General features: G+C 39.1%; 1 protein-coding gene across 1 annotated transcript in view; it reads right to left on the bottom strand.

Annotated features, from left to right (window-relative positions):
- Positions 1 to 25,917, bottom strand: part of LOC141337916 (NACHT, LRR and PYD domains-containing protein 3-like) — a 148,308-nt gene that overhangs the window by 114,240 nt on the left and 8,151 nt on the right. Inside the window, exon 7 of the mRNA XM_073843492.1 lies at positions 4,111 to 4,284. Coding sequence (XP_073699593.1) covers positions 4,111 to 4,284 — 174 coding nt within the window. The remainder of the gene's footprint in view (positions 1 to 4,110; positions 4,285 to 25,917) is intronic.

A 25,917-nucleotide genomic window follows, 5' to 3' on the forward strand; every position in this document is an offset into this window, starting at 1 on the left:
ATGCGGAGCGGAGGTCCAGCTTAGTGAAAATCTTGGCGGTTCGTAGTTGCTCCAGGGCTGATGGAACGAGTGGGAGAGGATAGCGGTACTTAACAGTGATGTCGTTGAGGGCTCGATAATCGATACAAGGACGGAGCCCCCCATCCTTCTTCTTGACGAAGAAGAACCCCGCCGAGGCCGGTGAAGTAGATGGTCGGATGAAGCCCTTAGCCAGTTCCTCCTGGATGTAGGTGTTCATGGCGTCAGACTCAGGTTGAGACAGGGGAAAGACCCTTCCCCTGGGAGGGGTGGAACCAGGAAGGAGGTCAATGGCACAGTCTCCAGGGCGGTGAGGAGGCAACTGGGTGGACCCCGATCGACTGAAGGCTCTGAGGAGATCTTGATACTCAGCAGGGATGGATTCATTGGTGATAGTGTCCACTGGGGATTCTGCTGACGTGACTGCGGCCTGGAGGCAGTGCTCGTGACAGTAGGGAGACCAATGAGTGATTGTGCCCTGAGTCCATGAGATGGACGGTTCGTGACGGTTGAGCCAAGGGTAGCCCAGGATTACAGGGGATTGCGGAGAGGTGATCGTGAAGAACCGGATGTGCTCCCGATGTGCAGGTTCAACCACAAGAGTGAGGGTGTCGGTGACGAAGTCGATCCGTCCGGATCCTAATGGTCGTCCGTCGAGGGCGGCCACTGCCACAGGTGAGGCACAAGAAAGGACAGGGAGGTGATTAGCCTTGGCAAAGTCAGTATCAATAAAGTTACCGGCTGCACCGGAGTCAATCAAGGCTATGGTAGAGACAGCTTTGTCCTCCATGATTATCGTTACTGGTATTTCACAGCGGTTAAGAGGTGTAGACTTCTTACTCACCGAGGAGGATGGTCGAGGGGGTCGTGTGGGACAGGTGGCCCGGAGGTGTCCAGCCAAACCGCAATAGAGGCAGAGCTTGCTTCGCAGACGTCGCTCCCTCTCCTCTGTCGACAGTTTTGTTGTCCCCAGCTGCATGGGTTCTGGAAGTGCCTCGGCTGTAGGTGGAGTGAGCGGTAGAGTGGGAAGCTGACGGTTAGGCCTGCGAGCCCGCAGAACGTTATCGACGCGGATGGAGAGGTCGATGTACTGGGTCAGGGTGAGTCCTTCGTCCCGGCAAGCCAACTCCACCTGGAGATCTGAATTAAGTCCCTTGCGATAGTGCAGTTTGAGTGGGCCGTCGTTCCAACCGCTCTGAGCCGCGAGCGTTCGGAAAGTGAGTGCGTAATCCGCCGCCGTTCGTTTGCCCTGGCGCAGAGCCACAATCTGTTCTCCCGCATCGCCACATTCAGAGCTGGGTTGAAAAACCTCCTTGAAACGTTGCAGGAATACAGCAAACGATGGAAATGTGGGCTGGTCCAAGTCCCAAACTGCCGTGGCCCAGTCCAAAGCCCTCCCAGAGAGGAGCGAACACACGAAGGCAATCTTACTCTCATCAGTAGGGTACAGATGTGGTTGTTGGCTAACAAATAACGAGCATTGTAGCAAGAAGCCCTTACTTTTAGCAGGTGTGCCGTCAAACTTCTCCGGGAAAGCCAGTCGCGGGCTAGCAGTGGCTACGGGTGGTCCTGGCGGGAGCGTTGGAGCGGGGGTAGCGATGGGAGGAGGAGGAGCGTGAAAGCTACGCAGCATTTGAGCCAGCTGCTGAGTTACCTGGGTAAGCTGATCCAACTGGGTCTGGTGGACAGACAGAACCGAGGCCTGGGCAGTTAGCTCTGACGTGATGTGCTGCATTGTCGCTGGATCCGTGGGTGGCGAAGTTTTCTGTGACGCAGCCAAAGACTCATCCGGAGACGTTGGATCTATTTGCGACAATTTTATTGAAACACAACTGGTAAACAGGCAGGGGTCAACAACAGCAGACTGGTATAACGTAGGCAAACCGATCAGAGTAGTCAATGTCCGTGCACTAGGTCAGGGCAGGCGGCAGTCCAAAGGGTTAATCCGTAAAGCGAGCGAGGGGTCGAGAAAAGGCAGGCGGCAAGAGTTCACACAACGATATCCAGTCCGGTTGGCAACGAGATAACAGTCCGTGAAGAGAACGCTCAGGATTGCTAGCATGGCTTGACAAAACTTCGCAAATAACACGCCAAACCGGCGCGCTATAAAATGGCGGATAACAGGAAGTGACCCGGAGGACCCGGAACCGGAAGTCAGGGTCCCAGGTACGGGGATGCTGGGAAGTGTAGTGTTAGAACTCCGGTGATGGTTCCCGCTGGCGGTGGTCGGAGGGAGCCACAGAGACCGCCTCTGTGACACTGTGAACTGACATGATCAATGATCTATTAAATAAACTAACATGAACAGATTAATAAATGCTCTCAAAATATATTTAATAGTTAATGTTAACTAAATCACTTTAGTCTCACAGATCAATGTTCAAACATACTGTAGACTAAACAATTACAAGTCAACAACAAAGACAGTTTGCTTATAAAAAATTATACTTTGCACATGTATGTATTTATTTAATGAATAAATGTATTTCCTTAAACTGAAGTCATTTAAGTAAGTTTTGAAAAGGCAGTTGATTTGCTTTAGTGCTGCACTGATCAGGACATTTGAGGCAGATACTGATCACTGATTCTTAAAATGCTCTTGTTCAGTTTTTACAATTTACAGTATATGCTGCACCAAAATTAGACATTATACACAGTTTTGAATAGTTGTGAAAAAATGCTTGCATACCAGCAATCAGTAAACATGATTGCATTCAGCAGTCATATGTGTATCTGACTTTGCCACTATCTTTAGTTTACACAGAATTAAACTGTGAAAGTGTAGTTTTTCTCTTTTAAATCAATGTAGAATTTCCAGATCTCTGTGTGTGGAACTAATAATCATTATTTTACAATCTAACATACATCCAAACATTTTGTGAAAAAAACATTATTTGGTGGGGAACAAATAAAAGTGCAGCACTAAATCCGGTAAAATGTTACACAATTACACAAATGTTGCTATTTACATTGTGGTTATAAACATTTAAGGAAAACAATATATTTCTACATCAATATATTCTATAAAACTAAAAGACTTTTAATGAGGCATCAACATATGATAGATAGACTGTGCAGCACTAAATGTTCACAGTATTTGCATCCGGTGCACAAAATGATGCGCTTGAGTCCCTAATATAAAACTTTATGCCATTTTTCATTCCCTGTTTAATTTTTATACTTCACATTATAGTGGCTTTTAGTGATGCTGACAAAAACTGCTCTGACACAAATATGGAAATATTAACAACTACTTATTAATAGTACTATTAAAAGTAATGCAAGATTTGAAATAAAGCAGCAATACTCACATCAGTGTGTTGAGTTGACAATGTTTATCCTCCAGTAGAGCAGAGATCTGATTCACTCGTGTGTCTCCTAGTTCATGTTCACTCAGATTCAGCTCTCTCAGGAGTAACAGGTTTTTACCCACAATTCCAGTCACATACTGACAGGCGTCATCTGCAGCAGGACCCAAAAACCTGCAGAAGAGAAGATGAAGCAGGTACGATCAATTTAGTTCTGATTTAAATGTCCATTACATTACAAAAATCATTACAAAAAAAACTATTATTCTAAACCGAGAACCAGTAATTGCAAAACTTTCCTTTAAACATTTAAATACACAAATACATAAATATTTGAAAACAAAGTCTAAAAGTCACAGTTATTTGACAGAAACTAGAGGGACACTCAGTCTTAAAGCAAACTTAGAAGAACAGAAACGTCCCACAGAGCAGAAGAGCAAAACCTCACTAGATCATGATCTTTAGTTTACAAATAAAGAGTGTACAATTAAAATCCTCAAGATCTCTCAGGAGTGAGAAACATCAGCTCAGAGAAAACATTTTGCACCAAGGGTCTGTGAGTAACAAATTTTTAATTCTCTGTATGTATTTGCTGTACGTATGTGGCAGAATTGACAATAAAACAGACTTTGACTTTGATCATCAGTTCAACAAAACCCACAGTATCTGATATGATCACGCTGATGAAACAAATTGTCCAGATTATTGTATAGCTAAAAAAAATAATAATAATAAAAATAAAATTGCACATTTATTTCTGTAAGATTATTTGATCAGGTCTCACCTCAGTGTCTTGAGTTGACAGTTTGGATCCTGTAGTAAATGATTGAGCTCCTTCACTCCTGATTGTCCAGGATCATTTCCTGTGAGATCCAGCTCTATCAGGTGTGAAGGGTTTGATCTCAGAGCTGAAGCCAGAGCTTTATAACCATCTTCAGTGATACTGCAGTTTGAAAGCCTAGAACCAGAATGAAAATGTCAATTTCAGATGATTATCAGTTATTCTAGAAATGACCTGAACAATGAAAATCCCTAAACAGAATTATATTTTATTCCTTATTCAAATAAACTAAAACTTTGCTTTAAAGCAAAATCTGACAAATGAGTACTGAATTAAATGTAATTGTTAGATATCAATTCACTTTCGTATCTCCAGCTTACAGTCAAGCTTTAACCTTTAACCTTGATGCTCCTCATTTGTGAGGTACACTTGTGGTCGTTGTGGTCAATAGCGACTGAACGCCTGAAATGTAATTTTTTTAATTTCAGTAAAATCTATTAAAATATTTTTTTTCTGTATAGTACTGTGCAAAAGTCTTATGCCACTAAGATTTCACCAGCTAAAAATGGTTTAAAGTCAGTTATTTCTATCTTTTGCTGTAGTGTGTCAGTAGGAAATATCAGTTTACATTACAGTTAACATTCATGTTGCCATTAATTGTAATAATCCAGTGAGATTTTTGTTTGCACAAGGAGTCTGACAACAGCCAGTGCTCCACACAGACATCTGATCTCATCATCATCAATCGGTCTGGAATGACATGAAGAAACAAAACAAACTGAGACAGACTAAAGGCCTTTTCACACTGAATGCAAAAATTTGGCTCGATGACGCTTTTGAATTGAAACAATAGATCCCTTTGGGGCTACTCACACCAGACGTCATCATTCGCAAGGATGATGGTTTAAATAGGTTTAAAGCCAAAAAAAAAAAAAACATTAATAAATCACATACATTTTCAAATATAGCTTGATGCTAACAGTACATCTATTATATTTTAAGATGTATTATTAAGCATTATAGATAGTTTGTGTTTCTGGTGTGGAATCAAACTTTATTTATCTTAGTTTAATGCTGTATATTGAGCAGTGGCTAGTGTTAAAACCACATACAAGATACAGTAGTGTGAAAAAATGTTGGCCCCCTTCTTGATTTTTTCTTGATGTTTGTCACAATTTAATGTTTCAGATCATCAAATAAATTTGAATATTAATCAAAGATAACACAAGTAAACACAACATGCAGTTTTTGAATGAAGTTTTTTATTATGAAGGGAAAACAAAATCCAAACCCACATGGGCCTGTGTGAAAAAAATTGTTGGCCCCCTAAACTTAAAACTGGTTGGGCCACACTTAGCAGCAACATCTGCAATCAAGCGTTTGCAATAACTTGCAATGAGTCTGTTACAGCGCTGTGCAGGAATTTTGACCCACTCATCTTGGCAGAATTGTTGTAATTCAGCCACATTGGAGGGTTTTCGAGCATGAACCGCCTTTTTAAGGTCATGCCAGAACATCTCAATAGGATTCAAGTCAGGACTTTCACTAGGCCACTCCAAAGTCTTCATTTTGTTTTTCTTTAGCCATTTAGAGGTGGATTTGCTGGTGTGTTTTGGATCATTGTCCTGCTGCAGAACCCAAGTTAGCTTCAGCTTGAGGTCACGAACAGATGGCCAGACATTGTCCTTCAGGATTTTTTGGTAGACAGCAGAATTCATGGTTACATTTATCACAGCAAGTCCTCCAGGTCCAGAAGCAGCAAAACAGCCCCAGACCATCACACTACCACCACCAGATTTTACTGTTGGTATGATGCTCTTTTTCTGAAATGCTGTGTTACTTACGCCAGATGTAATGGGAAACACACCTTCCAAAAAGCCAAAGCCTTGTGTTTTTGCCTGCAGAGTCTCTCTTTGAACACACTAAATAGCCTTATGTTATTTATCTTATTTACATGACTGCATCAGCATGTCATTACATGGTCCTGCGTTTACAATTTTCCTCTGTATTGCGGATGAAGGAGTTAATGGATCATGTCAATCGGAACACAGTTCATTCATGGAGCTCACTTCTAGTGAGCTGATGATCTGAATCAGGTGTGTTAACAAAGAGAGACATGCTAAATATTCAGAGCGGATGTACGTGAGGACTGGAATTAAAACTGCTGGCTTAAACATTGCAGAGAATATATATTTATTCCAGTTAAATCACAAAACAAAACAGATAACGTGTGCCTGCTCTGCCTATACGATTACTGATAATCATATCTGATTTTAAAAAGGGGGGGAAATTAGACATGGGCGGATTAGAACCCAAAACCTCCTTCACACCTAATGCAAATTTTAACATTGGACTGTTTAAGAGTATGAATGTTTATTACATATCTATGCATTTATTCACTGACGTGAAGAATTACGGGCCTAATACTGTCCTATAATGATAAAGCCAAAAAGTTGAAAAAAAGGAAAGTGTCCCACCCACGTTTAAAAAACAAAGTTATGCAACTAGGAATAATCATACAATATTTGTTCACTGTTTTTATTGTAATATTAAATCCACTTCATTTGCCAACAAATAAAATTAGTTTATATTATCATTATTTAAAAGATAAATAAAATTAATGTTTTTTTATTACTTAAATGACATTAATATAATGTGAAGTAATAACATACTGAGTATTAAAGCTGCCCTTGCACCAGGCCCACCGCCGATCTGTGGCGAATGGGGGTGTCACATCCCCGGACTTTGAGTTGGTTTCTCCCATCCATTTCCCCCGCTGTTTACTGTAACTTGGTTTATCCCTTATTGCCTGCACCTGTCTGTGTTCATCACCATGTCTATTTATAGTGTGTGCTCACCATCAGGTTTTGTCTGTCTTTAATGTTACCACTCCGTGTTCCTGTGTCTGCCTGTTTCCCATTGGATTTATTAAATACTTTTATTTTAACTACGTCGTTGTTCGTCTGTTCCTGCCTGAAACCTGACAGAAAGACCGACCAATACAGTTGTTTTGCGTGTTCACCTTCATTTGGTTTCCTGTTAGTTTTTTCCAGTCTTTTGTTTCCGTCGTGTGTTTTCTATGGATCCCCTACTCCGTCCGGAGTTTATCCTTCTTAGGCTGAAGCAGGGGGAATTACCACTCGAGGGCTACACCTTGCTGTTCCAGCTCGTAGCTCATACCACCTGCTATCCGGATGACACGCTCTGTGCGTTCTATGATGCAAGTCTCAACGCGTCATGCAGAGCGCCGTCGTCCGAGGACGGCCCTCGAGCAGACTTCGCCGCGTTTGTGGAATGGACACTGGCGAGAAACAAACCCTCGCTTCCCACCTGTTCCCAGGAGAACCTCGTCACTGTCACTCCAGACCCAGAGACTTTAATAGACTTTGTCATGGAAATACCTGTCTGCCTGGATTTCCCACCCACCCTTCCTCTTCTGTCTATGCCTGAATCTCCGCCGGTTCCATCCAGCCGTCCTGAATCTCCGCTGGTTCCGTCCAGTCTTCCAGAATCCCCGCTGCTTTCTGTCTGTCCCCTTGCTCACCCCCAGCCCACCAGCTGTGCAGTGGGCTTGCCGCAGGTCAGCCAGCTTCCATCGGCGTCATGGCTGGAGGATCCTTCATCTCCGCCTTCAGCCTCTGAGTCCTGGACTCCACCCCGGCTCTCTGCACCCTCGTCTCCGCCGTCGGTCCACCAGCTCCACCGGGCTCCATCGTCCCTCCGGCTCCGCCCTGGTCAGTCATCGCCCCACCTTCACCTCTGGACTTTACTCCTCCGGCTGCGCCTCGTCGCTCCGTCCCACCGGCTCTGTGGACCTCCTCTCTCCCGCGGGCACAGCCTCGGTCCTCTGTCGCTCCGGCTCCGCCGCGGACCTCCGGACCTCCATCTCCGCCTTGGTCGCCAGAACCTTGGGTTCCGCCTCAGCCCTCCGGATCTGCAGTGTCGCCCAAGATCATCGGCTTTCCATCTGCCTGCACCTGTCTGTGTTCATCACCATGTCTTTTTATAGTGTGTGCTCACCATCATGTTTTGTCGGTCTTTAATGTTACCACTCCGTGTTCCTGTGTCTGCCTGTTTCCCATTGGATTTATTAAATACTTTTATTTTAACTACGTCGTTGTTCGTCTGTTCCTGCCTGAAACCTGACAGGGGGCACTATGCTTTTAACATAGTAAATTTAGGAGGAATATGTCAAAGTCATTTTGATGTGCCAGACTTCTTGCTGCCAGCTGGTGGCGCTATTTGTATAACTGAATATTGGCATGCAGATGTCTTCAGGCCAGCGATTTTTTGGTGCAGATTGAACATGGCATGCTTGAGTGTAAGACATGACAACAGGCTGCTGCCAACAGGGGACACTATTACGGAATATTGACTTTAACTCCCTGGGGACGGCTGTATCGCCGGCGATACCAGCTCATTTTCTTTTAAGATCAGCGCAAAAGACACTAAAAATGCTCTGTCGGTTTCAGTCATACAAATTAGAGATATACATCATTGGAAACTGTAAAGTGTGTACTTTTATTTGTGCACACTCACAAGAACAACAGAAAGTTGTGCTTTTTTTCAGAATAAAGAAAACGAACAGGGTGATTTCTGTTTTCTCTGTCTCCATGAACTGTTTTAAGAAAAGCGTCACTGTAATCATTAAAACTCGGTGAATACTCAGCATATTTTTAATGTTCTAGAAACGATGCGTTTATGACGGTAAGATGCATGTATGACGATATGTTTATGACTGTGCACGCAAAATACCAGGTAAGATTTACTTGTTTCATTTGTTGAACAGAATTCAGAAAAAGTTTTCAGAAATGCCACAAAGTCTGTGCACATCTGTGTGGTTAGATCAGGGAGCTCAATAATGTGTATTTGACCTTCATTATGTATGTTTTGATTATACTGTGTTGTAAATAAAATACAAGTAATCTAAAACTCCATTCTTTGAGTCTTCTCACATTGATTCTTCAAGTCAATCATTGATGGGGCCATTAGGTTGGGCTCTTTTGTCTCTCGGGTGTGAATTGCTAAATATTCATGGGTCATTGCCACACCTATGAATAATCCCTTTTGATCACAAAACATGTTTCAGAAAATTTACATCAATATATTGTTTTCTCTGAACGAGTGAACGAGATGATTTTCACATCATTTGGTTGAAAAAATTCTAGCCTACCACATCCAATTCTCAACAGTCTTGATGACAAATGTTCTGTATGTGCTTCATTGCCTTATTTCAGTGACTTCAAAACTTTAGATTTTCAATAACCACGCATAAATGTAGTTTTCTCAAAAACTCAAATATGCACATTAATATTGCTTGCATATTATTGTAGCCCAATTTGTGCTGATTACAATGTAATATAAATTTAACCATTAAAATGTTTTTAAGATACTGAAAAAAACACAAATGTCAGGGCATGTCAAAAGTTCTTCAGGGCCCTAAAACACCCTCAGACCCCAGAGAGTTAAGATGTCTTCAGGCCAGGAAGGAACATTGCATGTTTAAGTTAGTGTAAAACAAGTAATTTTCTGTTGCCAGCTGGTGGCGCTATGATTGTAAAGGAATATTGGCCTTTAGATGTGTTCAGGCCAAGACTCCTATCAAACATGTGAAGTTTGGGGCAGATCGGATAATGTATGGTTGAGTTACAACAACTTCCTTTTTCATCGCATTAACAGCATGCTTTAACACTTAGTAAGTGATGCTAGCATGTTTGAGCGTGTTTTAGCATGTTTAGCACTCAATGGCTTATTTTAGTGTGTTGCTGATAGTGTATCACAGTGATAAACGTCACTTCCTGTTGACAGTAGGTGGCGCTATGACTATAACTGAATATTAGCAAGTAAATGTGTTCAGGCCAGGATTCTTATTAAACATATTAAGTTTGGGGCTGATTGGATTTTGCATGCCTGAGTTACAGTAACTTCCTGTTTCATTGTATTATTGGCATGCTCTAACATATAAGCTAAATGTTGCTAGCATGTTTTCCTATGTTTGTAGCTGAATATGGGCATGTATATATCTTCAGACCAGGTCTCTTATCATACATGTGAAGTTTGGGGTAGATTGGACATTGTTTGCATGTTTTAGCACTTAGCTAAGTGTTGTTAACATGTTTTAGCATGTTTCTAACATGTTGCTTCCCTACTTTTTAAAATATTGCTAGGCATCCAGAACAGTATTAAACGTGTCACTTCTTGTTGCCAGCAGGTGGCGCTATGACTATAACTGAATATGGGCATGGGTATGTGTTCAGGCCAGGATCTTATGAAGCATGTTAAGTTTGGGGGAGATTGGATATTGTATGCCTGAGTTACAGTAACTTCCTGTTTCATTGTATTATTAGCATGCTTTAGCATATTAGTTAAATGTTGCTAGCATGCTTTACAGTGTTGAATATTAAGCTTGGGGCAGATTGGACATTGTATGCATGAGTTACAACTATTTTTCTTTGTATTAATATCATGCTTTAGCTCTTAGCTAAGTGTTGCTAGCATGTTTTAACATGATTCTAGCATGATGCTAGCCTATTTAAAACATGCTAATGCTTTTAATATGTTGCTAGGAGTCCGTAACACCATTAAACGTCACTTCCTGATGTCAGCAGGTGGCGCTATGACTATAACTGAATATGGGCATGTATATATCTTCAGACCAGGTATCTTATCAAAATGTGAAGTTTTGTGGCAGATTGAACATTGTTTGCATGAATTACAACAACTTCTTGTTTTATGTCTTTAACAACATGCTTTAGCACTAAGTGTTGCTAGCATGTTTGAGTATGTTTTAAACTAGTTTAGCACTCAATGGCTATTTTAGTGTGTTGCTAATAGTGTATCACAGTGTTAAACATGTCACTTCCTGTTGACAGTAGGTGGCACTATGACTATAACTGAATATTAGCATTTAAAAGTGTTCGGGGCTGATTGGACATTGCATGCCTGAGTTAGATTAACTTCCTGTTTCATTGCATTAAGAGCATGCTTTAGCACTTAGCTAAATGTTGCTAACATGTTATAGCATGTTTCTAGCATGCTGCTACCGTGTTTAACACTTATGGATATTTTTAAAATGTTGCTAGGCATCCACAACAGTATTAAACATGTGACTTCCTGTTACCAGCAGGTGGCACTATGACTAAAACTGAATACGGGCATGGGCATGTGTTTAGACCAGGACTCTTATCAAACATGTTAAGTTTTGGGTAGATTGGACATTGTATACCTGAGCTAGAATAACTTCCTGTTTCATTGTATTATTAGCATGCTTTAGCATATTAGCTAAGTGTTGCTAGCATGCTTTACTATGTTTGTAGCGTGTTGAATATTAAGTTTGGGTCAGATTGGACATTATATGCATGAGTTACAGCAATTTCCTTTTATCTTTGTATTAATAGCATGCTTTAGCTCTTAGCTAAGTGTTGCTAACATGTTTTAGCATGTTTCTAGCATTTTGCTAGCCTATTTAAGACTTGTTAATGCTTTTCAATATGTTGCTAGGAGTCCGTAACAGTGTTAAACATGTTACTTCCTGCTGTCAGCAGGTGGCGCTATGACTATAACTGAATATGGGCACTGACGTGTGTTCAGGACCGGATTGTTATCAAACATGTAAAGTTTGAGGCAGATCGGACATTGTTTGCCTGACTTATAGCAACTTCCTTTTTCATGGCGAAACAGTACGAGGCTTGAAAATGGCAAAAACTGCACAAAAATCGTACAGGAAATTCAATATAACGGACTTCCTGTTGGGAGACTTTTTTGTAGGTATTGGTGTGTTACATATGTGTACCGAGTTTCATACATGTACGTGAAACGTAGCTCGAGGCGCACTCCATTGAAATTTTATAGGTGGCGCTATCGAGCCACTTTGGCACACCCACTTCTGAAAACCATATCAGATGTAAATTTTCGCCAGGTCTGATGAGTGTGCAAAGTTTCGTGAGTTTCAAGCATGTTTAGGCCCTCACAAAGACTTTTCATTTTGGAGAAGAAGAAGAATTAAAGCTGCAAGCAGCGATGACCGGGCCCTCGCCGTCTACGCAGTCACCATCACGATAGCATCAGGAAAACGGTGCCCAGTTGGCACATGCATTCACAGTAACCCTTCTGCCAGGGTCGATTTAAAAGTTACAGAATTGAAAGGGTTAATTAAAATCAACACGCAGACACATACACACAATATTTCAAATTTTGCCATCCAGTTTAATTTGTTAACATTAACTATATTACTTAACATGAACAATAATTAAATAGCATTTATTAATGTTAATTAATATTAAACTAAAAAAAGTATTCATATATTATTAAAAGGTACATTAGTACATTTATTTATATTTGTAATATATATTTAAAATATTTGTGGGTTCATGTATTTATAATACATTATAAGGGTATTCTTAAGGCATTATAATGAATGCATAATACATTATAAAAACCTTATAATATGTTGTGTCATTTCATGAGCATTCATAAGAACAGTTTTAATTTATTAGAATTTTTACTTTTTTTATTATAGCTTTTATGAGTATGATTACCTCCTCATAGTTGTAATGTATAAGTCTCATATTTATCTTACTGATGTCACTTTACTTAAAGCATACAAAGACCACTTATAAGTAATAATAATAATATTTCTCAAATAGCCATAAGATCAGGTATCAGATCAGATGAATGTATAATATGATCAGTTTAATTATTTTAACGGTACCCGTTAGACAGCTTTTTATAAGTAACTCTGCAACTGCATGTCAACTAGCAGTAATTATTATTAGTAGTGTGCTAAATATAGGCTAACACTGTATTTTGACAGTTCCCCAAAAGACAAACTGATTATAAGTAACTTTGCAAGAACATGAACCGTCTACTTAGCCTAACATTAACCTAAGTCTACACTGTAAGGAGTGTTTGTTGGTGAGAGTTAGTTGCTTATAGTCAATAGAATAGAATATAATGTAAAAAATAAATCTAATATGATATAGTCCATTATAAATGAAGTAGATTTAATATGGTTTCTATTGTGTGTTATAAATAATCAAAATCTTAAAAGCTATAACCTGTATGATATTTGTTGTTATGAATATTCATTGGATGATATAATATATTATATTATACGTTTTTTTTTATAATGCATTATGCGTTCATTATAATGCCTTTAGAAATACCCTTATAATAGGGGCTTCATAGAATGTGTTACCAAATCAGTGAGAGACAAACAAAACATTTCATAATTTTTCATTAAAAAAAAAGATTTTTAATGCTTTTAGTGTTTATTTTAAAATTAGGTAAAAGTATTGTGACAGTACAGTACATAACAACTGCAAATGCAAAAATCTATGCATTCGTTTATTTGTTTTACATTGAGAATGAGAAGAATAGGATTAGAGGTAAAAAATATTCCTTATCATTCGAGGACCTCTGGTGTTCATCCCTCGTATTACAGTCTTCATTTCTCTCTCACATCTGGATACTTTTAATGTTTTTGGGGCCTGTGAGCATGATAAAATTTTGATACCAAGCGTATTTTCTAAGAATGATTTGTTCTTCATATATACAAAGTTTTGAAAAGTTGGTATTAGGCACTTTAAAGATATATGAAAATGAATGCTACTTTTTTTTACTGTGACTTTAAAAAATCACCACATCAACACCGTTCAAGATATACCAAATCTGCTCACAATTTAGCATTTTGAGTATATTCTTATCATGTTGACAAAGTTTGGTATGAACTTCTTGTTTCTGCTTTGTTTAGTATGATTTTATTTACAGCCTGATTTTTCCAAAAATCCACATTCAAATAAAAATAGCCAACTTCCTGTTTATTATAGCTAATGAGTGTTAATTAGAAAGTTGTCCGGATTGATGAGAACAATATACGTACCAAGTTTGGTGACTGTAGGCAAAACTAAACCCCCAACTTTTGTGAAAAGGTGGCGCTATAGAGTGCCTCCTCCACGCCCATTTATGGGCTTTTATCAGTATCTAAATATCATTAACCCTTTGAGCGGTACGGTCCCACATATGGGATTCTAATTTCTGTGCCCCTGAGAGTACGGTCCCACATATGGGATTTAGAACGTTCGGTGATGTCACGCAACTGTCAAATTCAAACTGCGCTTTGGCACGCTGACTGGCGCTGAGCCAGAGACGGACGAGCTCTGCAATTGTCATATAATCACAACTATGCAGTGTTTTTAACCACATAACGCTTATTTTAGGTTTCAGACATTTAAATACACATAAGTACTAGTAAAAGGAGACATTTAGAGTTTGTAAAATACACACATAGGTCTATGGAAGCAGCAAATAACAATCTATTCAAATATAATTTGCCAATGTGTTTTATTCAGATCACATACACATAGGCTAAGTAACTAAAAAGTTCACTCTATTCCTCTTCTAGTTCACCAGCCACTTACTTGCATGTATTTCGGGAGAAACGGATGAATTAACGTGCTGTAAATGCGGCTGACAGGACTCTGTGAACTGCAGCGCGAACAAACATGGCCGCGCCCATCTCACGTTACAGATTTTAAACGACGAAACATACTAATTCACACATATTTGTGAATCGGAATATTAGATAGTTCATGGCATGGTAAGCAAGTGTGTGAGTATTCTGAATAAAAAAGGAAAAACGAAATAAAAGCGATCTATCTGTCATACAGTGTTATCGTGTCTGTGTTGTGTCACGTGACAAACTTGATGCGTCGCCATGGAAACAATAAGGACGAACATTCTAAAATAACGGTCGCTTAAAAAAACCTCACTCTCGGGGGTCCGCTAGAATATTTTAAACTCACCACTGAAAGGGTTAATACAGATGCCATGGCAACATGATAAAAGTTATCGATAATGCCCTTCAGAGATTCTCATCGGCCCTGTTTCAACCTTATTGGGATGAAGTTTGAAGCAAATTGACAAATTAAGAGGCTGATTTAAAAGCATTTAGAAAACGTTGCGCTTTATGCTGCCAGTTGGTGGCGCTATAACTTTTCTCATAATAGTCATATCTCTGTGATTGGCTTCATACGATGAACAAACTGCTGAAGTTTGGTCAAACACCAGACAAAGTGTGTTAAAGTTATTAGACATTTCCGGTTTCTCATTTCTCGCCATAATTTTGTCGCCCCGCCACGGCCAAACCGTTCGAAATATCAAAATTCCCCTGGCAATTTTGCGTCTCCAATATCTTGAGATCATGTTGACCGAGTTTGGTGGCCATCGTTGGAAAGGCCTAAGAGGAGTATTTCAAATTCCATTGCATGCACTTTTTAGACATCCCTGAATAGCTGACTTCCTGTTAGGCGAAGCACTGACTTTGAGCATGAACGTTGTTCAGCCTGATGAGTTCTATATGTGTATGAATTTTGATAACTGTAGGTCATCCGGTGTGTGCTCCAGAGTCCCTGAAAAGTCGCAATTTTTAACCTGATGCCACGCCCCCCCCCCAGGTGACCCCCCCATGTCAAAGTTTGTCCGGCCCTGATGGCCGCAGGTTCCAATGTGTGTGCAAAGTTTCAAGAGTTTTCGTGTATGTTAAGGGCCCCAAAATGACCCAAAACATTGATGAAATAATAATAATAATAATAATTAAAGCTGCAAGCAGCGATGGTAGGGCCCTCGCACTCGGGCTCACCGCCGATCGGTGGCGAATGGTGGGCACTATGCTATTAACACAGAAAATGTAGGAGGAATATGTCAAAGTCATTGATATGTGCCAATCTTCCTTCTGCCAGCTGGTGGCGCTATGCCTATAACTTAATATTGGCATGCAGATGTGTTCAGGCCAGTGCTTTTATCAAACATATGAAGTTTGGTGAAGCTTGAACATGGCATGCTTGAGTGTAAGTCATGACATATCCTTCTGCCAACAGGTGGCGCTATTACAAAATATTGGCTTTTAGATGTCTTCAGGCCAGGACTATTGGCAAACATGTCAAGTTTGGTGCAAATTGTACATTGCATGCTTAAGTTAGTGTAAAACAAGTAATTTGCTGTTGCCAGCTGGTGGCGCTATGACTATAACTGAATATTGGCATGTAAATGTATTCAGGCCAAGACTCTTATCAAACATATTAAGTTTGGGGCTGATTGGACATTGCATGCCTGAGTTACAGTAACTTCCTGTTTCATTGCATTAAGAGTATGCTTTAGCACTTAGCTAAATGTTGCTAACATGTTTCTAGCATCTTGCTACCCTATTTAACACTTGTTGATATTTTTAAAATGTTGCTTGGCATCCACAACAGTATTAAACATGTGACTTCCTGTTGCCAGCAGGTGGCACTATCACTATAACTGAATATGGGCATGGGCTTGTGTTCAGACCAGGACTCTTATCAAACATATTAATCTTGGGTCAGATTGGACATTGTATGCATGAGTTACACTTATTTTTCTTTGTATTAATATCATGCTTTAGCTCTCAGCTAAGTGTTGCTAGCATGTTATAACATGATTCTAGCATGATGCTAGCCTATTTAAAACTTGCTGACGCTTTTTATTATGTTGCTAGGAGTCCGTAACATCATTAAACGTCACTTCCTGTTGTCAGCAGGTGGCGCTGTGACTATAACTGAATATGGGCATGTATATATCTTCAGGCCAGGACTCTTCTCAAACGTGAAGTTTGGGGCTGATTGGACATTGCATGTCTGAGTTACAGCAACTTCCTGTTTTATGTCTTTAACAACATGCTTTAGCACTAAGTAAGTGTTGCTAGCATGTTTGAGTACGTTTTAAACTAGTTTAGCACTCAATGGCTTTTTTAGTGTGTTGCTAATAGTGTGTCACAGTGTTAAACATGTCACTTCCTGTTGACATGTCACTTCCTGTTTCATTGCATTAAGAGTATGCTTTAGCACATAGCTAAATGTTGCTAACATGTTTCTAACATGTTGCTACCCTATTTTAACACTTGTTGAAATTTTTAAAATGTTGCCAGGCATCCACAACAGTATTAAACAAGTGGCTTCCTATTACCAGCTGGTGGCGCTATGACTATAGCTGAATATGGGCATGTATATATCTTCAGGCCAGGACTCTTATCAAACATGTGAAGTTTGGGGCTGATTGGACATTGTATGCATGAGTTACATTTATTTTTCTTTGTATCAATATCATGCTTTAGCTCTCAGCTAAGTGTTGCTTGCATGTTTTAACATGATTCTAGCATTATGCTAGCCTATTTAAAACTTGCTGATATTTTTAAAATGTTGCTTGGCATCCACAACAGTATTAAACATGTGACTTCCTGTTGCCAGCAGGTGGCACTATCACTATAACTGAATATGGGCATGGGCTTGTGTTTGGGGCTGATTGGACATTGCATGCCTGAGTTACAGTAACTTCCTGTTTCATTGCATTAAGAGCATGCTTTAGCACTTAGCTAAATGTTGCTAACATGTTATAGCATGTTTCTAGCATGTTGCTACCCTATTTAACACTTGTTGATATTTTTAAAATGTTGCTTGGCATCCACAACAGTATTAAACATGTGACTTCCTGTTGCCAGCAGGTGGCACTATCACTATAACTGAATATGGGCATGGGCTTGTGTTCAGACCAGGACTCTTATCAAACATATTAAGCTTGGGTTAGATTGGACATTGTATGCATGAGTTACATTTATTTTTCTTTGTATCAATATCATGCTTTAGCTCTCAGCTAAGTGTTGCTTGCATGTTTTAACATGATTCTAGCATTATGCTAGCCTATTTAAAACTTGCTGAGGCTTTTTATTATGTTGCTAGGAGTCCGTAACACCATTAAACGTCACTTCCTGTTGTCAGCAGGTGGCGCTGTGACTATAACTGCATGTATATATCTTCAGGCCAGGAGTCTTATCAAACGTGAAGTTTGGGGCTGATTGGACATTGCATGTCTGAGTTACAGTAACTTCCTGTTTTATGTCTTTAACAACATGCTTTAGCACTAAGTAAGTGTTGCTAGCATGTTTGAGTACGTTTTAAACTAGTTTAGCACTCAATGGCTTTTTTAGTGTGTTGCTAATAGTGTGTCACAGTGTTAAACATGTCACTTCCTTTTGACAGTAGGTGGTGCTATAACTATAACTGAATATTGGCATGTAGATATCTTCAGGCCAGGACTGTTATCAAACATGTGAAGTTTGGGGCTGATTGGACATTGCATGCCTGAGTTACAGTAACTTCCTGTTTCATTGCATTAAGAGTATGCTTTAGCACTTAGCTAAATGTTGCTAACATGTTATAGCATGTTTCTAGCATGTTGCTACCCTGTTTAACAGTTGTTGAATTTTTTAAAAATGTTGCTAGGCATCCACAACAGTATTAAACATGTGGCTTCCTGTTACCAGCTGGTGGCGCTATGACTAAAACTGAATACGGGCATGGGCGTGTGTTAAGGCCAGGATTCTTATCAAACATGTTAAGTTTGGGGCTGATTGGACATTGTATGCTTGAGTTAGAGTAACTTCCTGTTTCATTGTATTATTAGCATGCTTTGGCATATATGGCTAAGTATTGCTAGCATGCTTTATTATTTTTGTAGCATGTTGAATATTAAGTTTGGGTCAGATTCAACATTATATACATGAGTTACAGCAATTTCCTTTTGTATTTGTGTTAATAGCATGCTTTAGCTCTTAGCTAAGTGTTGCTAGCATGTTTTAGCATGTTTGTAGCATGTTGCTAGCCTATTTAAGGCTTGTTAACGCTTTTCAATATGTTTCTAGGAGTCCGTAACAGTGTTAAACATGACATTTCCTGTTGTCAGCAGGTGGCGCTATGACTATAACTGAATATGGGCACTGACGTGTGTTCAGGACCGGACTGTCATCAAACATGTGAAGTTTGAGGCAGATCGGACATCGTGTGCCTGAGTTATAGCAACTTCCTTTTTCATGGCGAAACATCAAAGTTTGTCCGGCCGCCACGGACACGCCCTTCGACGAAAACTCTAAAGCTTCGCAATTTAACATCGCAAAGGCCTTATGATGACACTCAGCAAATTTGAAGATGATTGGATAAAAACTGTAGGAGGAGTTCGTTAAATTACGAGGCCTGAAAATGGCAAAAACTGCACAAAAATCGTACAGGAAATTCAATATAACGGACTTCCTGTTGGGTTTCTGATGTTGCACCAGGAGACTTTTTTGTAGGTATTGGTGTGTTACATATGTGTACCGAGTTTCGTACATGTATATGAAACGTAGCTCGAGGGGCACTCCGTTGAAATTTTATAGGTGGCGCTATCGAGCCATTTTGCCACACCCACTTTTGAAAACCATATCAGATGTAAATTTTCGCCAGGTCTGATGCGTGTGCAAAGTTTCGTGAGTTTTCGTGCATGTTTAGGCCCTCAAAAAGACTTTTCATTTTGGAGAAGAAGAAGAAGAAGAAGAAGAAGAATAAACGGAGCAATTCCAATAGGGTCCTTGCACTGTAGTGCTCGGGCCCTAATTAAAGCTGCGAGCAGCGATGAACGGGCCCTCGCACCTGGGCTCACCGCCGACCGGTGGCTTCAGGAAAACAGCAAACGGTGGGCAGTATGCTTTTAATACAGTAAATATAGAAAAAAATATGTCATAAGTCATTTAAATGTGCCAAACTTGCCGCTGCCAGCTGGTGGCGCTATGCCTATAACTGATTATTGGCATGTAGATGTGTTCAGGCCAGCACTATTATCAAACATATGAAGTTTGGTGCAGATTGACCTTGGTATGTTTGAGTTAGTGAAATATATGAGATATCCTGCTGCCAACAGGTGGCGCTATGATAATATCTGAATATTGGTCTTTAAGTGTCTTCAGGCCAGGACTCTTACCAAACCTGTGAATTTTGTGGCAAATCAGACATTTTCACGCTAAGTTATAACAACTTCTATGTCTATGCAGAAACATCAAACTTTGTCAGGTCACCACGGACATGCCCTTTAATGAAAACTCAAGATCTTCACAATTTAACATCTCTAAGGCCTCAAGATCAGACTGACCAAATATAATGTTGATTTAATTAAATGCAATCAATGCAAGGACTTCAGATAATGCCAACGGTGAACCAATATGCTAAATTTTCCCTATACTCTGATGATGATGATAAGAACATGATTCATGATGATAACAAAATGTTATTATTGCTTGCTTTACGTCCACCACTTCTGCTTAAATGTCAGTGTTACCTATCTGTACAATTTTTGTGTGGATATTGCTTTGCTGGTGACTCCTCCTGTTATAAGACATCACTCTTAAGCGCTACATAACTAAGAATCAATAAGGAAGACGGTGCCCAGTTGGCACATGCATTCACAGTAACCCTCTGCTAGTTTGGATTTTAAGTTTACAGAATTGAAAGGGTTAGACTTTAAAATCAACACACAGACACATACACACAAAATATAAAATGTTGCCATTCAGTTTCATTTGTTAACATTAACTATATTAGTTAACATGACCAATAAATAAATAGCATTTATTAATGTTAATTAATATTAAGCTAAAAAAAGTATTCATATATAGTTTATGTACTGTGAATTAACATGAACATGAACACAGTTCATGTGGGTGTACAGCAATACACAATAAAGTGCTCTATAAACGCTTCATTCTTTCAAAATATCTTTAAAAACAAGTTGAGTATTGAAATGGGGCGATATATATATATATATATATATATATATATATATATATATATATATATATATATATATAACTCATCTTAAAATGGTATAATTTTCAGATGTTTTGAACAGATAATAGCAAAGCTTGTTTTGTTGTCCAAGTTTGTCTTGAAATTGTTAATTTAAATTTTATATTCAATAAATAACACTATGAAAATAAATGTCTATCAATGAAGATAAATCGCTAATGCTAAAAGTTGCATTTTTTTAATCTTTTGCTATGTGTCTGAATAGGACAAGTTCATGGTATAGTTCAGTAAAAAAAAAAAAAAAAAAACAACAACTGCAAAATACAAACAATGAAAGACTTAGTGACCCTTTATATTTTCTCAAAATATCAGACTCTCAAAGATCAGACGTATTTATTTCGATTACACTATATATATATATGTGCATTTCTCAAAGATGGTCTATAGCAAGATAGCATGTTTCACTCTCTATCCCTCTCTCCCTCTCTCCCTTTCACCCCTCCCCCCTTTAGCCACTCTAACTGTCATTCTGCAGTGACTGAACACAGACAGTCAGGCAGAGTGAGGTTTCTGAGTTCTTTTTTTAATTTTCTTTAATTCATAGAAGCTTGTATATTTTTTTTTATTTACAGCACTTGCTCAGAATGATTAGATCTCTGTGTGAAAAAAGTTTTAAAGAGTTTGGATGCTGCACTTTAAAGATATAAAAATATTTTTTACTATATCTTTAAAAAATCACCACGTCCACACCGTTCAAGATATCCCAAATCCGCTCGCAATTTAACATCTTCAGAATCTTCTCTTCATGTTAAAAAAGTTTGGTGTGAACAACTGATTGTTCTTAGGAGGAGTGTGAATTTGTTTACAGCCTGATTTCTCCAAAAATCCACATTCAAATTAAAATAGCCGGCTTCCTGTTGGTCTTAGCTAATGAGTTTGATTTAGAAAGTTGTCCAGATTGATGAGATTAATATATGTACAGAGTTTGGTGACTGCAGGAAAAACTAACCCCCCAACTTTTGTCAAAAGATGGCGCTATAGAGTGCCTGCTCCACGCCCATTTATGACCTTTTGCCAGTGTCTAACTATCATTAATATTGATGTGTGTGTTGAGTTTCATGAAATTCTAAGCATGTTATCTGCCTCGAAAAGACAGGAATCTAATTTTAAAGTTTGACATGTTGCCATGGCAACAGCATTCGATTTATCATCGACCCCTTTACATATTCTCATCGGCCGTGTTTTGACATTATTTTGATGAAGTTTGAAGAAAATCGAGTAAAATTAAGAGGCTGATTTCAAAGCATTTTGAAAATGACACACTTCCTGCTGCCAGTTGGTGGCGCTATAACTTTGACTCATAATAGTCACGTTTATGTAATCGGCATCGTACAACGAACAAACTGGTGAAGTTTCATCAGAATCAGGCAACGTGTGCAACAGTTATTATACACTTCCTCTTTCTCATTTCTCGCCATAACTTTGTCGCCTTGCCACAGCCAAACCATTCGAGATATCAAAAATCCCCTCGCAATTTTGTATCCCCAATGTCTTAAGATCATGCTGACCAAGTTTGGTGACAATCCCATGGAAATCCTGAGAGGAGTACATCAAATTCCAGAGCATGCGCTTTTTAAACAGCCCTAAATATCTCACTTCCTGTTGGGTGGAACCCATGACAAAGAGTACAAAAGTTGTTTGGCTCAGTGAGATCTGTATGTGTACCGAGTTTCATATGAATACGTGCAAGTATGTGTGCGCAATACATCAAGTTTTCAAACTGTGTTCCAGGGGGCGCTGTAGAGGCCCTGAACCACGCCTGGGTCTCAGCCTCAGTTTTTGAGTATGTTAAGGCCCCCAAAATAGCCCGGAAGGTTGGAAAAAATATATATATAGCTGCAAGCAGCGATGAAGGGCACAAGCCCTCTGTGCAATCGCTACCCCGGTGCCATCAGGAAAACAATGCACAGCGGGGACATGGATTTACAGTAGTGCTCTGTCAGTCTGAATTAAATAAAAAATAAGAACCCTTAGAAGAACAATAGGGCCTTCGTCCTTTTGGGCTCGGGTCCTAATAAAAATAAAATAAGAACCCTTAGAAGAACAATAGTGCCTTCGCCCTTTTGGGCTCGGGCCCTAATAATTAAAGCTGCAAGCAGCGATGAACGGGCCCTCGCCATCTGCGCAATCGCCATCCCGGTAGCATCAGGAAAACGGTGGCCAGTGGGCACATGCATTCACAGTAACCTTTAAACCACCCTCCCCTCTCCCTCCTTCTCTCTCTCTCTGTCTCTCCCTCTCATCCCCTCCCCCTCGCCCTGCACTCACTCTAACACACACACACACACACACACAAATAAAGGCAGAGTGAAAAAAGATGTCTAATAGTTTTTAAATTTTCTTTTATTCAGAGAGTTTTGTATATCTATGAAAATGAACTGTTTCCTTAGAATGACTAGTTCTCTATATGAAACAAGTTTCAAAGGGTTTGGATTAGGGATGCACCGAAATGAAAATTCTTGGCCGAAACCGAAAAAGAGGAAACCAAGGCCGAAAACCGGAAAACCGAAAGAATTATGCCAATTATTAGTACCATTGCATTTATGGCTATGACTGTGTACTAATCTTACTAAAATCAAGGCATTGCAATTGCATCAATTAATATTAAAGTTTCAAAGAATATATCAGTTATATTAATTTAAACAATTATTATCAATCAAGTATTATATTACTTAAATAACATATACCTATATTTTACTGCCTTTGTTTAAATTGTTTAAATTTTTTATAACACATTATCCATCAGTTCACATTTACAAGTCTACGTTTTTCTCTTCCAGCAGGAGGTGCTGTCAGAATGGTAAACAAAGCAGCGCAGCAAATGACTTTGAAACGTGCAGCGCTCATATTTATTCAATGGATAGCCTTCTGAAGTTTCATTAAAATTAAGAGCTTTATTTTAGTCTTTCAAAAAAAAACACTTACACAATAGTAGGGCAATAAATTAATATCAGCATATGAAGTATAATGGTCTCTCATTGTCAGCTTTCACTTTCACTTTAATATATTGCGCAGTTTTCACGTTGCTTGTGTGATATCCATTGGCTCACCTCCACGGTTTAAAACATAATTATTTATAAAAATACAGTATATAGAAAAGGCATATCTTTAAAATGTTGTGACGTAACACCAACATAAAGCCATTGTTTTTCACTCACTGAAAGCTACATCTGTCAGCGCAATGCGCCGATCTCTGCTCTCATCACTGGCTGCACGCGCAACTGCAGACACACCCCCTCTTGAAATTTCGGAATTACAAGTTTTGCAAATCGCTATCCATTGGTCTTTCTCAGATATACTGAAATACGTCTACACCGCAGAAGTGTTGCTTCAAACAAGCACGTGCAGGCTGCAGTTTCTGTTCAACATGCTGTTTCGGCCGTGTTGTTTCGGTGATAAAAGTCTTTCGGAGTCTTTAATTTTCGGTGGCCGAATATTCGGTGCATCCCTAGTTTGGATGCTGCACTTAAAAGATATAAAATGACTGAAAATGGAAAATGAAATTCTAAGCATGTTATCTGCCTCAAAAACACAGAAAACAAATATTTTAATGTATGTTTTTTAAATGTGCCATGGCAATAGTATTTGATGCATCAGGGACAACTTTACAGACTCTCATCGACCGGGTTTTGACATTATTCTGATGAATATTACATGCATTTAAAGTACCACAATGCCCACATGACCCTATTTTGGGAGAAATTGGAAAAAAATTATTTCCCTCTAAAGAAATTTGAAGTAAACATATTTCTAGCATAGATCTAGCCTTGTTATGTCATATTTAAAAAATAATAATAATTAAATGTTATGCCCTTTATGTTGTGGCAGTTTTTTATTGTATCCAAAATAGTAGCCTACTGAATATCAATACTTTTCATGCCAGTATCTTGACAACACTACACCTCAGTTAATCACTTTGTCCAAATGAACGTTTGTAGCTTTGTATCACATTGGCTAACAAATCACACTATAAAATAAATCATATTTTGAGATTTAAAGACATGCAGAAAATTACAACATTTTTCAAAAAACAGACAGATACTGAAAATTAGAGATAGGAGGCTCGAGAGGTATGATATGACTCATGACAGACTAGTAAATGAGAAGTGGGTTATGTTTTTTTTCACATTTCACATTCTTTTGGTTACTTGTAACTGGTGTTACAAGTCAGTCACAGAGCTTCACAATTAATTGTTAAAAGTAGGGGTGGGCATAGATTATTTTTTTTATCTAGATTAATCTAGATTAAATCTTGGAATTAATCTAGATTTATCTAGATTAAAATGGCTAATTTGAATTCTGCTGAAGGCATTTTCAGAATATGTGTGCTACCCAAATCATGACTAAAAGTAAGTCTTTGAGAACGGGTTTCTCAAGTCAGGTGGCGCATTAGACCAGGCGCTCATCTCCTGTTTCCAAAATGCATCACAAACTGCTTGACAATTGCATTTACAACATAATTAACTATACAAACTTGTGTAACCAAGTACTTCTGCGCAAAAGGCTGCATGACGTGCGCGTTGCCATTAAATACACAGACGCGCACGGGCATGGATTTCTGCGTGCATAGTCTTCGATTAAACTGCGTTGCTTTTAGAAGCGTCAATTCAGTTGTTGCATATAGTTTAATGTCTTTATTTCGGGATTATCAAAGTAAATTATAACTCAAACTTGAGATTTTACAGGGGCACAGCAGATTTTCACTGGGGCATGTGCCCCAGTAAAAAGGGTCTAGCAACGCACGAACCTGCCCTGAAGCGGCTTCATAACTGCATCAATGTTTGCACGTCTCATTTGATGTGGTAATTTCACAGAAGTTGAAGACTCTTTCTCGCCCCCTACAGTGCAATTCGACTAGGTATACGTCATCCGCGCTAAAATATCAAGGTGAAAGTCATCATAGCTTACGTAGTTTAGACCCAGCTCCCAACCCAACGTTGAGAATAGATTAACGGCGATATTTTTTTTTATCGCCCGATAAGAGTCTCACGTTAACGCAGCACGTTAACGCCGATAACGGCCCACCACTAATTAAAAGATTGTCATCTCAAAAAAACACCACTAAATCTTATTTCTAAAAGATAATGATTTGTCTTTTAAACCTTTATCAAGTAAATGATCA

This window comes from Garra rufa, chromosome 7 (genome assembly GCF_049309525.1).
Source record: "Garra rufa chromosome 7, GarRuf1.0, whole genome shotgun sequence".
NCBI lineage: Eukaryota > Metazoa > Chordata > Actinopteri > Cypriniformes > Cyprinidae > Garra > Garra rufa.